General features: G+C 36.4%; 1 protein-coding gene across 1 annotated transcript in view; it reads left to right on the top strand.

Annotated features, from left to right (window-relative positions):
• The window catches only part of XPR1 (xenotropic and polytropic retrovirus receptor 1), a 203,171-nt gene that overhangs the window by 124,775 nt on the left and 65,263 nt on the right, over nt 1-13,133 (top strand). The window contains exons 4-6 of the mRNA XM_060091179.1: nt 5,455-5,678; nt 8,445-8,594; nt 8,862-8,945. Coding sequence (XP_059947162.1) covers nt 5,455-5,678; nt 8,445-8,594; nt 8,862-8,945 — 458 coding nt within the window. The remainder of the gene's footprint in view (nt 1-5,454; nt 5,679-8,444; nt 8,595-8,861; nt 8,946-13,133) is intronic.

The following is a 13,133-nucleotide window of genomic DNA, read 5'->3' as shown; positions in this document are numbered from 1 at the left end:
ATTCTCTTTCATTATGCTCTTTTAGACAGTCGTGCCTTAAGGAAGAGAATCACTAGTTTAAAGAAAGTAGCAAAATACCCTTGAAAGTTTTATTTTTCCTTATTTATACATAGGAACTTAGATTACTAGAGAGAACTTTTTTCCTACATATCCATTCATTCATTCATTCAACAAACATGGATTGAACCTGCTATTGCAATGATGAAGATGATAGTCCACACAAAAAAAGTGTATGTGAATGTTAGTAGCCGCATCATTTATATAGTAAAAAGACTAAAAACAATCCAAATGTCCATGAACCGATGAATATTTAAACAAAATGTGGTGTATCCATACAGTGAAATACAGTTCACCAATGAAAGGAACAAACTACTGATATGAAAAGTAGTTTCATACAAAATGAAGGAACCTCAAAATCATGCTAAGTTAAAGAAGCCAGACAGACACATAAGACTACATATTGTATGATTCCTTTATATAAGGTGTCCAGAAAAGGCAAATCTGTAGACACAGAAAGCAGATCAGTGGTTACCTGGGGGTGGGAGTGAGGATCAACAGCCAGCAGCCATGACAGAAGTGTATGAGGTAATAGAAATGTTCTAAAATTGGATTGTGGTGATGATTGTACAACTCTACAAATTTACTAAAAAAATCAGCAAACTTTATGCTTACAGTGGGTGAATTTTATGGTATGTAAAACATACCTGAAAAAAAGATATTAGGGGCTTCCCTGGTGGCGCAGTGGTTGAGAGTCTGCCTGCTAATGCAGGGCACACGGGTTCGAGCCCTGGTCTGGGAGGACCCCACGTGCCACAGAGCAACTAGGCCCGTGAGCCACAACTACTGAGCCTGCGCGTCTGGAGCTTGTGCTCCGCAACAAGAGAGGCCGCGATAGTGAGAGGGCTGTGCACCGCAATGAAGAGTGGCCCCCCCTTGCCACAACTGGAGAAAGCCCTCGCATAGAGGCGAAGACCCAACACAGCAAAAATAAATAAATTGATGGATTCCTACCCCCAACATCTAAAAAAAAAAAAGATTAAAAAAAAGATATTAAAATTGTTCATCATAAAAGATGAGAATTATAGAACCATTGCCCTCAGAGAGCTCACAGTTAGTAAATAAAGCAAAAATATAAACAAAGAATTATATGCAGCGTTCTATGTACGCATATATGTAGTCCCATGAGAGCCTTAAGGAGGGAGCTTCAAATTGTGACTGAGAGTTGTTAGACAAGAAGAATTTTACATGGAAAATGATATATATGATTAGCCATGTAAAATGAGTAAGGAGTTTGCCAGATGGAGAGGCTGTTTGTTTGTTGACTTATTGCTGGCATACAGGTTCTTTTTCTATCCATTTTTTGGGGCTTCTTACATTTTCAATATCCTTGTACTGAAAGATGTAAATAATTACAAATTTTATGTATTGACAACTCTGGCTAAGGAAGCTAAACAAATAGCAAACTCATATATTAATGTTTTAACAACAAAATTTGATCATTCATGCTACTTAGGATATTCTGGCTTTTGGATCTTACTAATTACCTGAGGCTTTTAAATAGCATAGTAATTTATAGTGGACTTTGGATAAATGTTCACATTCTTTCATTATATATGTGTTTGTATTTGTGTATAATATTTTTTCAAATAGCTATTAAATGGTTGGGACATAAATACTTAAGTTGTTTGAACCTAACTACTTAATAGAAGTGTTTGGTATATTTTTCGGCCTATAGGAGCATCATGAAAAAATTGCTGAGATGTAAAGTGCACTATGAACCAAGAAGTTCTGTACTGTTTTTGATCATGAGGATAATAAGACGAACACATATGCAATAGAAATGCTTAACTTGTATTTTAAAAAAACCCTGGATTCATTTTCCCTTTGACTTAAATGTGAAATTTGAGTATAGGTGAATAGTTCCATTTCTTACAATATGGAAGACTACAAAACACTTAAAAGCTGTATAGCAGTGGTCCCCAACCTTTTTTGGCACCAGGGACCGGTTTCACAGAAGACAGTTTTTCCACGGGCCGGGGGCGGGGGGGCAGGGGATGGTTTTGGGATGATTCAAGCATATTACATTTATTGTGCACTTTATTTCATTATATATTACAAGGTAATAATAATAGAAATAATTATACAACTCACCATAATGCAGAATCAGTGGGAGCCCTGAGCTTGTTTTCACTTGCCACTCACTGATAGGGTTTTGATATGAATCTGCAAGCAGTTGATTTTTTATGGTCTCTGTGCAGTCAAGCCTCTCTGCTAATGATAATCTGTATTTGCAGTCACTCCGCAACGCTTGCATCACTGCCTCAGCTCCACCTCAGATCATCAGGCATTAGATTCTCATAAGGAGCGCGCAACCTAGATCCTTCACGTGTGTAGTTCACAGTAGGGTTCACACTCCTATGAGAATCTAATGCCGCTACTGATCTGACAGGCACAGCTCAGGCAGTAATGCGAGCGATGGGGAGCGGCTATAAATACATATGAAGCTTCGCTGGCTCACTCGCTGCTCACCTCCTGCTGTGTGGCCCAGTTCCCTGGGGGTTGGGGACTCCTGCTGTATAGGATATGCAAATTTTCAGGTACAAAATAAAACATATACTTAATATGGCTATAGACGTAAAAGAAAGTATCAAAACCATGAGCAAAGAATAAGAAACTATCAAAATTGACTTTTAAAAATAACCCATTAGAAATTTTTAAATGACAATATAATTACTTAAATTAATATCTTAATCAATTAAACTGTAAATTAGTTAGACCTTAAGAGAGAATTTATAAGCTGGTAGTGTTGAAGTAGTTACTCAGAATGCAGCACAGAGATAGAGAGGAAAATATAAGGTATGTAAAAGACAGAACAAGAAGGTCAAGAAGTGATAGTTGATATCTATGATTTGCTTTTTCCACTACCCATTCCATATTTCCTTTGCCCTCAGCCAGTACCTTAGCTGGTGAGGGTTCTTTACTGGGTGGGATAACCGAAACTTTAATTCCTGAAGGGGCTGAATCCTTAGTAATTCTCTTTTTTTGATTGCTTTAGTTTTCCATTAACTTCTGTTATTAGTCATGGAAGTACTAGGATGTGTTCCAGGGAGTCTCCTGGGTGGCAGACACAATCCTCCTTGCTACCGTTGTGTTATCTGTTCCCCTTGGTAATCAGAATCACTTTAACCAGTAAACACCTTCTTTGCCTACTGGTTCAATGGTATGATGAGTCTAAAAAAGGCCAGGTGGCAGTCTCATCTTCCAGTTCAACAGAACCTCAACAGAACCATTGTTGTATTCCTATGAAAGAAGCATTTCCCCTTGAGGACTAACCAACAGGCAGAGCTCAAGTTGCAGGCTGAGTTGATTATTAGATATAATAGTGAAAGGAGCCACTCCTACTTCCACCCCTTCATTCCTAGACTGAATTTTGGCTGTGGTTAGGATAGAACCAAATAATGGTCTCAATACTGCATTCTGAAAGACAGAACCCCAGCCTTTGAGAGTTTTGTCTCCCAACTCATTTCAGTAAGCCTTTATGTTAGGCCAGCTATTTCTGGGTATGTGATAAAACCATTTTATTCCATAGATATGCTCATTGCTTTACCACCATGAAAATGGATAAGGCATTCCAGTTGATAGTGGTGCTAGCAGAAGCATTATAAGCAGGGAAGGCACATCCATATAAAGAAAGCACTTGTTCCAAAGAAGAAAAATCTCTTCCCCCTGCATCCAGTGCATGCAACCTGCCGCTAGGTGGTTGGTCAGTTCCAATGAGGAATGGTATCATTTCTGGGGCTCATTGCTAGCCTCTGTTGCCAGGTAAGTAGCTGCATTATTCAATGCATAGTTTCATACCGGGTGCTAGAGGCTGTGTTGATGTGCACCAGTGATAATACCACATCTAGAATAGCAGCTGCCTTCAGGGTGACCATTATTGATTAAGTTTAGCAATAATCCACACTCATTCTTCAAGATTTGTCCAACTTCTGCACAGACTAACCAGATGAATTAAATGGAGATGTGATAGATAACATCATCCCTGGTGGTGGCACTAACCTCTGAAGTTCCCCTAGGGATATGTTTGTGCTTTTGGCTTACTATCTTGATAGGGAGAAATTCCAGAACTTCCACTAGCCCTTCCTCTCCTGGGTCAGAGTCAATGTGGAGATTCCACCGGTAGCCCAGTATTTCTATTCCAGTTACACATTCCAGAACTGGAAATATAATCATAGTGTGAGCCTGTGAACCAACTGGGTCCACTGAGTTAAACCTGGGGTAATATTCCATCTATCACTTGAACAACTGTAAATCTTCATTTTGACTGCTGGACCAAATGGCATTTGGAGTCTTCAGAAATTTGCATCAGTTCAAAGTATGTGGTAGGCATAATTCTAAGGTGCCCTCCAAAATCCCTTCCCCCTGATATACACATACTTTCTCTCAGTTATTCAATCAAACACTAACCTAGGTGCTGCTATAAAGGATTTTGCAGGTATAATTAAGGTCTCAAATCAGTTGACTTTAAGAAAATGAGATTATTCCAGGTAAGCCTGACTTACTCATGTGAGCCCTTAAAAGGGAATGAGCTATTCCTGAGGAGAGAGATTCAAAGCATAAATACTCACAAGGTTGTACAACCATCACCACTATCTAATTCCAGAACATTCATCACCCCCAAAAGACCCTATACCCATTAGCAGTCACTCCCCATTCTTCCCTCCCCCCAGGCCCTGCCAACCACTCATCTGCTTTCTGTCTCAGTGGACTTGTCTGTTCTAGACATTTCATATAAATGGAATCACACAATTTTGTGGCATTTTATGTCTTTAGTCTTTCACTTAGAGCATTATATCTTCAATATTTATCCATGTTTTAGCATGTATCAATACTTCATTCTTTTTTTATGGCTGAACAATATTCCATTGTACATATATACCATATTTTGCTTATCCATTCATCAGTTAATGGACATTGGGTTTGTTTCCACTTTTTTGACTATTGTGAGTCCCAGTTTGTATATGTGTACAAGTTTTTGTGTGCATGTATATTTTCAGTTTTCTTGGTTATATACCTAGGAGTGGAATTGCTGGATCTTAAGGTAACTCTATGTTTAACTTTTTGAGAACTGCCAGACTGTTTTCCAAATTACAGTGCGGCTGTACCATTTTGTATTCTCACTCTTCACGGCTTCTAAATTCTGTGTCTTCAATCTTCATCTATAAAAAGAAAGGGTACACTTGAGGTTTTGCTGGGGGGAGTGTGGGGTAGAATGAAAGGAGGGTATGACACTGAAACGTGTTTTTCCTATCGAGTTCTAAATATTAAATGTAGCATTTTTTTCCCAAGAAATTTTAGGGAAACAGACTAATTAGTAAAAATTCAGACGTCAGTGAGAACTTTTACCGGCTTTTTTATCTTGATGATTTGACAGTTCTGTTTTACTTCTTATAGAAAAGCTCGCAGAGGCTCAGCGCAGGTTTGCTACACTTCAGAATGAACTTCAGTCATCACTGGATGCACAGAAAGAAAGCACTGGTGTTACTACACTGCGACAACGCAGAAAGCCAGTCTTCCACCTGTCCCATGAGGAACGTGTCCAGCATAGGAATCTTAAAGACCTTAAACTGGCCTTCAGCGAGTTCTACCTCAGTCTTATCCTGCTGCAGAACTATCAGGTACTTCAGTTCTTACCGTGGAGGATAGAACTTTAAATGATTGAGAAATTAAAATAAATGGAATTTCCTTGAGCTATACTAATGGGTCAATCCAAAAAGGGAAATTTTTAGCCTGTCATTATTCTTTCTGTTCTTATTGGGATTTCAAATGTTCTTAATTGGCTAAAAACCAGGTTATCAGAGATGGTAAAATAATGTTAACAAGACTTCTGTTTTTGAAGATCAGTTTTCCAAAACCTTTTTGTACAGTATTCAGGAGTAGCCCTTGACTCAAAGAGTAATAGTTTGCTTCCTATTTTTAGAGGCATCTCTAAGTAATGAGTAGAAATAAGAAATAATATATGTCTACCCAACCACTGCTGGCTATGTAAGAACTTTTATATTCCACCACAGCAAAATTTCCATGAAAGCAGCTGTATATAGTTAACTTTCCTGCAACTAACACTAATAGTGTAAAAGATACCGACTTTTCAACTCTCCACTGAGAAGAACCCTTTCAGTTTTATTATCCACAGGCTGCAATACGACTGTATTTAAAACAAAAACTAAAACAAAAACAAAACATGGGAAAGAAAAGAAGTTTTAAAACCCAACCTAAAAAGTTGAATTACCATGTATGCTAAATTATGGAAATGCTTGGCATTTATTCATTTGTAATTCTTTATAGATTTGTTCACATAGTTAAATCTATAAAGAATATATTGAAAAACAGATTATTCGTTAAATAATAAACACTTAAATAGGCAAAAGCATCTCCCTAATCTTTAAAGAGACCTTATGTGCTATTATTTTTCCATTTTATTCTTTTGATTATTACTTCTAATCTGGTTAAGATCATCACAGGATCATACACTATATAAAAACTAGAGGTTATATAATACAAGTATTACCATGGGTAAATATTGGAATTTTAAAATGAAAAGTAATTATAGGGCTTCCCTGGTGGCGCAGTGGTTGAGAGTCTGCCTGCCAATGCAGGGGACACGGGTTCGTGCCCCAGTCCAGGAAGATCCCACATGCCGCAGAGCGGCTGGGCCCATGAGCCATGGCTGCTGAGCCTGCGCATCCGGAGCCTATGCTCTGCAACAGGAGAGGCCACAGCAGTGGGAGGCCTGTGTACCGCAAAAAAAAAAAAAAAAGTAATTATAGTGTCATATCTGTAGTAATCTAAGTTTAATGCATGTACTTATTTCCATCTTTCATAATTCTGCTTTCTTTTTTGGTGATTTAATATTTTAACATTCAAAGAAGAACTCAGAAAATAACTTTAGAAGAATAGGAAAGTAATTATATAAGATATATACGATGGGAAATTCCTTTCCTTTGAAATTTACCCATAGCTTTATAATTTATCTTTAAAAAGAAACAAAAATGTGTTTCTTATTGCCTATAGTGATATAAAATATTAACATTTCATATTTTATTAATTATGCTTATGCATTACAGGGAAATACCCTTGTTAAATTTTACTTTATTAACTTTGCCAGAAGTTTTTGTTTTGGGTCATTATAAAGAGCCTCTTGGGCTTCTCTGGTGGCGCAGTGGTTGAGAGTCCGCCTGCTGATGCAGGGGACAGGGGTTCGTGCCCCAGTCCGGGAAGATCCCACATGCTGCAGAGCGGCTAGGCCCGTGAGCCATAGCTGCTGAGCCTGTGCATCCGGAGCCTGTGCTCCGCAACGGAAGAGGCCACAGCAGTGACAGGCCCGCATACCGCAAAAAAAAAAAAAAAAAAGCTTCTTGAAAATAATCATTAATTATAAAAGTTCTGATCTGTCCTTTATCCTTTGAGACTGTCTATCCTGTAAGAATACATTTATTTTGAAAATGATGAGAAAGGAAAATGAATTGAAAGCAGTCTCCAAATCATGGTGTATACACCCAAGGAGAGTTTAAGATGATCCATTAAAGTATGAAAAAAAATATTAACAAACAGGCAAGCAAGCTAAACCTAATTTGGAGTGACTGCTCAATTTTTTTTTTTTTTTATTGATGGCGATATATGATCAGCAAATTTGGGAGACCTCTGATTTAAAGAACCTTGCAAATCCACAATTTCATGCTTTTTTGTCTGTTGATTAAAGAACAACAGGATTTGAGAATATAGAAAAGTATAGTATTTTGATATTGTAGAAATGGAGGAAAAGTACAAGCTCCTACCTGTTATCAGCAAAACCCTGTAAGTATGATCACTTCTTCTTTTCCACTGACTCTTTGCACACCCATCCCCAAACAGAATGGATGGAAACAAAATAAAAGTTAAGAAAAATAGATGATTATCCATTTTCTGTGCTTGGTCGTACTTGCTTGCATAGCAGGGGGAAATACATAACTATACCAGGCCTGCAAAAAGCAAAGAACTAATAAATGTATTCAGTTCATGATAAATCCAGAGGATTTTCTGAATATATGCTTTTGATCAAAGAAGCAAAATGACATAAATTAACTATTTTGAAAACAGTTGTACCTAGGAAAATGGAAATAAAAATGTTTTGAGTTTAGGACTTCCATTAATTTACATGAAATAGAAATAATAGGGTTCATAATCCAGGGTTTCTTTGTATTACTGATAGCATACTACCTTGAAATGAATAAATAAAATAAGAAAGAAGAGTCTTATCTTTTTATAGTACATGATCTTATGAAAGTATTGCCATTTCCCTCAGTACTCAATCTTCAGTCAACTCAGTCAACACAAAGTGCTTATTATTTTTCATCTTCTCTCATGGTGGTGGAAATTATAGTAGTGTTTCTCATTTCTTTCTGTAGAATCTGAATTTTACAGGGTTCCGAAAAATCCTTAAAAAGCATGACAAGATCCTGGAAACATCTCGTGGAGCAGATTGGCGAGTGGCTCATGTAGAAGTAGCCCCGTTTTATACATGCAAGAAAATCAACCAGCTCATCTCTGAAACTGAGGTACAGGAATCTCACTTATGTACCACATTTTCAATAACATTAATGTCTTATTTTTAATGAAATAACTCCTCATTTTTATTCTCCTTTTGTTATTAGTTGCTTGCTTTAAATACATATATTCTTACTCATGATTTTTTCTTTTGCTTTATTCAGTATATATTCACCAGGGAGTTATCAGAATACCATATGTATAAATGGTTCAGAATTATTTATGCAATACTCAAGTTCAGTATAACCTGTGTCAAAAGTTAACAATGTGTCTTTTAGGCTGTAGTGACCAATGAACTTGAAGATGGTGACAGACAAAAAGCTATGAAGCGTTTACGTGTTCCCCCTTTGGGAGCTGCTCAGGTTCGTATTTGTTTCCAGTTGTTTGGTTGGTTTGTTTTACCTATTTAATAATCAACATGATCTGTTAGCTGATAAAATATACTAGTTTCACTACTTTAAAAAAGGTTTCAGCCAAAGTTTATAAGTGTTTATTACTATTGCTATTTTCACTTTAAAAATTAGTTGCCAGATCTCACTTCATAATAAATTGTAATGTCTTCCCACCTTTCTCTTCTTATCCTGTACTACTTCTCTTGTTTATTCTTACTGACATGCTAACTTCGTCAGACCAAATGATTAAGATGAGATACTTATCTGATGATATGGGAGTGGGAGGGCTTCAGATAGTCTGGGCTACTACATACTTTCCTCTAAAATGCAATAGTTGTGCCTAAAAAAGCATTTATTAAATGATATCTACATAGTAGTTATACCAAAAGACATTTAAGTGGTATCTTCCTTGTCATAAACTAAATCTCAGTAAATTTAAAAGGATTTAAATCATAGAAAATATGTTCTGTGACCAGAATGGAATGGAAATGAATAACAGAAAGATCTTCCTCATCCCAATAAAAGGTATTTATGAAAAACCTAAAACTAATATCATACTTAATGATGAAACACTGAATGCTTTCTCCCTAACTAGGGACAAAAAAGTGTATTCACTCTTACCACTTCTATTCAACATTGTACTAGAGATTATGGCCAGTGTAGTAAGGTAAGAAAAAGAAATAAGAGGCATTTAGATTAGAAAGACAGAAGTAAAACTGGTGGGGTTTGTTTCATTTGTTTTTGGGTTTTTTTTGCTGATGACATGATGACCTATTTAGAAAATCCAGTGACTCTATAGAATAGCTACTAGAGCTAATTAGTGAGTTTATTAGCAAGGTTGCAGAATACAAGATCAATACATAGATATTTAGGGTTAGACCTGACAAAAGATGTGCAATACTTTTACATTGAAAACTATAAAACATTATTGAGAGAAATTAAAGAAGACAGATACATGAGAGAAGTTAGAAAACCCAGTATTTTAAAAATATCATTTCTTCCTAAATGGATTCATAGATACAACACAAACTAACTCAAAATCTCAACAGGGCTTTTAAAAAATAATTATTAAGCAAATTTTTAAATTTATATGAAAGTACAAAGGACCAAGAATAGCCAGAACAACTTTGGAACAACTAAGTTAAAGGATTAACACTATGTGGTATCAATCTTATTAAAGCTACAGTAATCAAGACAGTGTGTTATTAGTGACAGGATAGGCAGATAGATTAATGGAACAGAATAGAGAATCCAAAAATAGACCAATAAATATATGAACAATTAATTTTCAATAAATATGCAAAGGCAGTTCACTGGAGAAAGGATAGTCTTTTCAACAAATGGGGCTGGAGCAATTGGCTTTCATATGCCAAAAAAAAAAAAAAAACCCCACAACTTCCATACATTCTTCATACCATGTATAGAAATTAATTTTACGTGTACCATTGACCTAAATGAAAACCTAACACTACAAATTTTTGAAGAAAATATAGGAGAAAGTCCTGGTGACTTTGGGTTATGCAAAGATTTTTTAGAAATGACACCAAAAGCACTTCACCAAGATTAAAAACTCCTGCTCTTCAAAAGACAACGTTAAGAGAATGAAAAGCAACAGACTAGGAGAAAATATTTTAAAAATATATCTGATAAAAAGACTTGTACCCAGAACATATAAAGAACTCTAGTACTCAATAATAAGAAAACAAACAAATCAACTTAAAAATGGGCAAAAGATCTTAATCAAAGATGTCTGGGGGCTTCCCTGGTGGCGCAGTGGTTGAGAGTCCACCTGCAGATGCAAGGGACATGGGTTCGTGCCCTGGTCCAGGAAGATCCCACATGCTGTGGTGCGGCTGGGCCCATGAGCCATGGCCGCTGAGCCTGTGCATCCGGAGTCTGTGCTCCGCAATGGGAGAGGCCACAACAGTGAGAGGCCCGCGTATGGCAATAAATAAATAAATAAATAAAAGATGTCTGGGTGGCAAATAAGCATGTGAATAGATGCTTACTATCATTAGTAGGGAAATGCAAATTAAAACCACAATGGGATAACACACACCTGTTAGGATGACTGAAATTAAAAAGATTGACATACTAAATCTTGGAGGACCAAGAACTCTGATATCGCATATGCTGCTGGTGGAGTATAAAATGATGTAACCACATTGGAAAATAATTTGGCAGCTTCTTAAAAAGTTAAACCTTCACCTGCAGTAAGATCTAGCCATTACACTCCTTGGTATTTACCCAAGACAAATGAAGCATATGTTCATATTAAAACAAACATTCATAGCAGCTTTATTCATAATAGCCTAGAACTGGTAACAACCCAAATGTCTATCAGTAGGTGAATAGGTAAACAATGTGGTATATCCATACAATGGAATACTACTCAGCAATAAAAAGAATAAACCTTGATATATGGAACAACATGATGCATCTCAAAATAATTATTCTGAAAAAATAAGCCAGACCAAAAAAGAATATATACATTATGGTTTTCTTTACCTAAGACTCTGGAAAATGCCAACTAACATATAGCAGCAGAAAGCAGGTTTGCAGTTGCCTGGAGGTGGGATGGGATGTGGTAAGAGGAAAAGAATTACAGAAGGGCAAAAGGAAACTCTGGGGGTTGATAGACAATGTTCATTGCCTTGGTTATGGTGATAGTTTCATAGGTGTTTACATATGTCAAAATATCAGATTTTGTACACCTTAAAAATGTACAGTTTATTGTATGTCAATTTAGTCAAAAACACAGTTTAAAAAAAACACACAAGCATATTATAGTCACACTGCTTGAAAATTCAAGAAAAATCTTAAAAGCATCCAGAGAGGAAAGACACAAATTTTATACTTTAAATATGTGCAGTTCATTGTATGTCAATTATATTTCAATAAAGCTGTTAAAAATAAGGAAAGTAATTCTGAAAAATTAAGTCTTTAGGACTGCATGTAGAAGGGATAGAGCTAAAGAAAACATGGAAATGGTTATCTCTGGTGAGGAGGGAAGGATTTTGGATCTGGAAGGGATAAGGATTTCAAAGTAATGGAAATGTGCTCTTCTAAAGATGGGTTGTAGGTTTAGGTACCTTTTATTATTGTCTCTAATAGTCCAAATACGTTATTTATATGTATATGTGTGTGTATACAGATACACACACACACATCCTTTTGTAAATATGATAAATTACACAATTTAAATTTTTTTTTGAAAAATCCAAATGACCATCTTCCTTCTGAATGCTTTCAGTCCTAAACTAACATACAGTTATCTATTACTTATGAATAATAAGTAAGTCAGAGGAAGTCTCAGTGTTTCTTTTCATTTAAAGGTTTTTAGAAAACATTTTGAAGAATCTTAAATGTAGTATCACCTCTAACAATTTCTTTTATAACATTCATAGCAAATATTTAAATCAATAAGATCATCTCTCCATATTTCTCATCTATTTATGTTTCAAGTATCAGGCACTTTCTTTTATTTATTTTAGAAAGCAGTAGATTTCTTTTTATTTTTTTCTAAATTTAAAATTACATTTATAATAGAGAAAAATAATTTTTGCATGTACACATCCTGGAGATTCTTTTTTTTTTTTTTGGCTGAGCTGGGGCTTTGTTGCTGCGCGTGGGCTTTCTCCAGTTGGGGCAGTCGGGGGCTACTCTTCATTGTGGTGTGTGGGCTTCTTATTGCGATGGCTTCTCTTGTTGTGGAGCACGGGCTCTAGGTGTGTGGGCTTCAGTAGTTGCAGCACGTGGGCTCAGTAGTTGTGGCATGAAGGCCCTAGGGGGTGTGAGCTTCAATAGTTGTGGTGTGAGGGCTCTAGAGCACAGGCTCAGTAGTTGTGGCGCACGGGCTTAGTTGCTCCATGGCATGTGGATTCTTCCCAGACCAGGGCTCAAACCCGTGTACCCTGCATTGGCAGGCGGATTCTTAACACTGTGCCACCAGGAAAGCCCCCATCCTGGAGATTGTGACATGAGTGGATGTTTAAAAATTCACTTTAAGGTACTCCAATATAATACTGTAAGTACTCAGAAATGAGTATTCTTATTTTTATCGTTGCCTCTAATTATATAGTACCAAATATGTGAACTCTAATTGAGTAATACTGACTTACAAAATTTAAATATGTACACACTGTAAAAGTGAAATTG

Source organism: Mesoplodon densirostris, chromosome 2, assembly GCF_025265405.1.
Source record: "Mesoplodon densirostris isolate mMesDen1 chromosome 2, mMesDen1 primary haplotype, whole genome shotgun sequence".
In the NCBI taxonomy this organism is placed as follows: domain Eukaryota; kingdom Metazoa; phylum Chordata; class Mammalia; order Artiodactyla; family Ziphiidae; genus Mesoplodon; species Mesoplodon densirostris.
The sequence above is the reverse complement of the archived record's forward strand: the minus strand, read 5'-3'. Positions and strand labels throughout refer to the sequence as shown.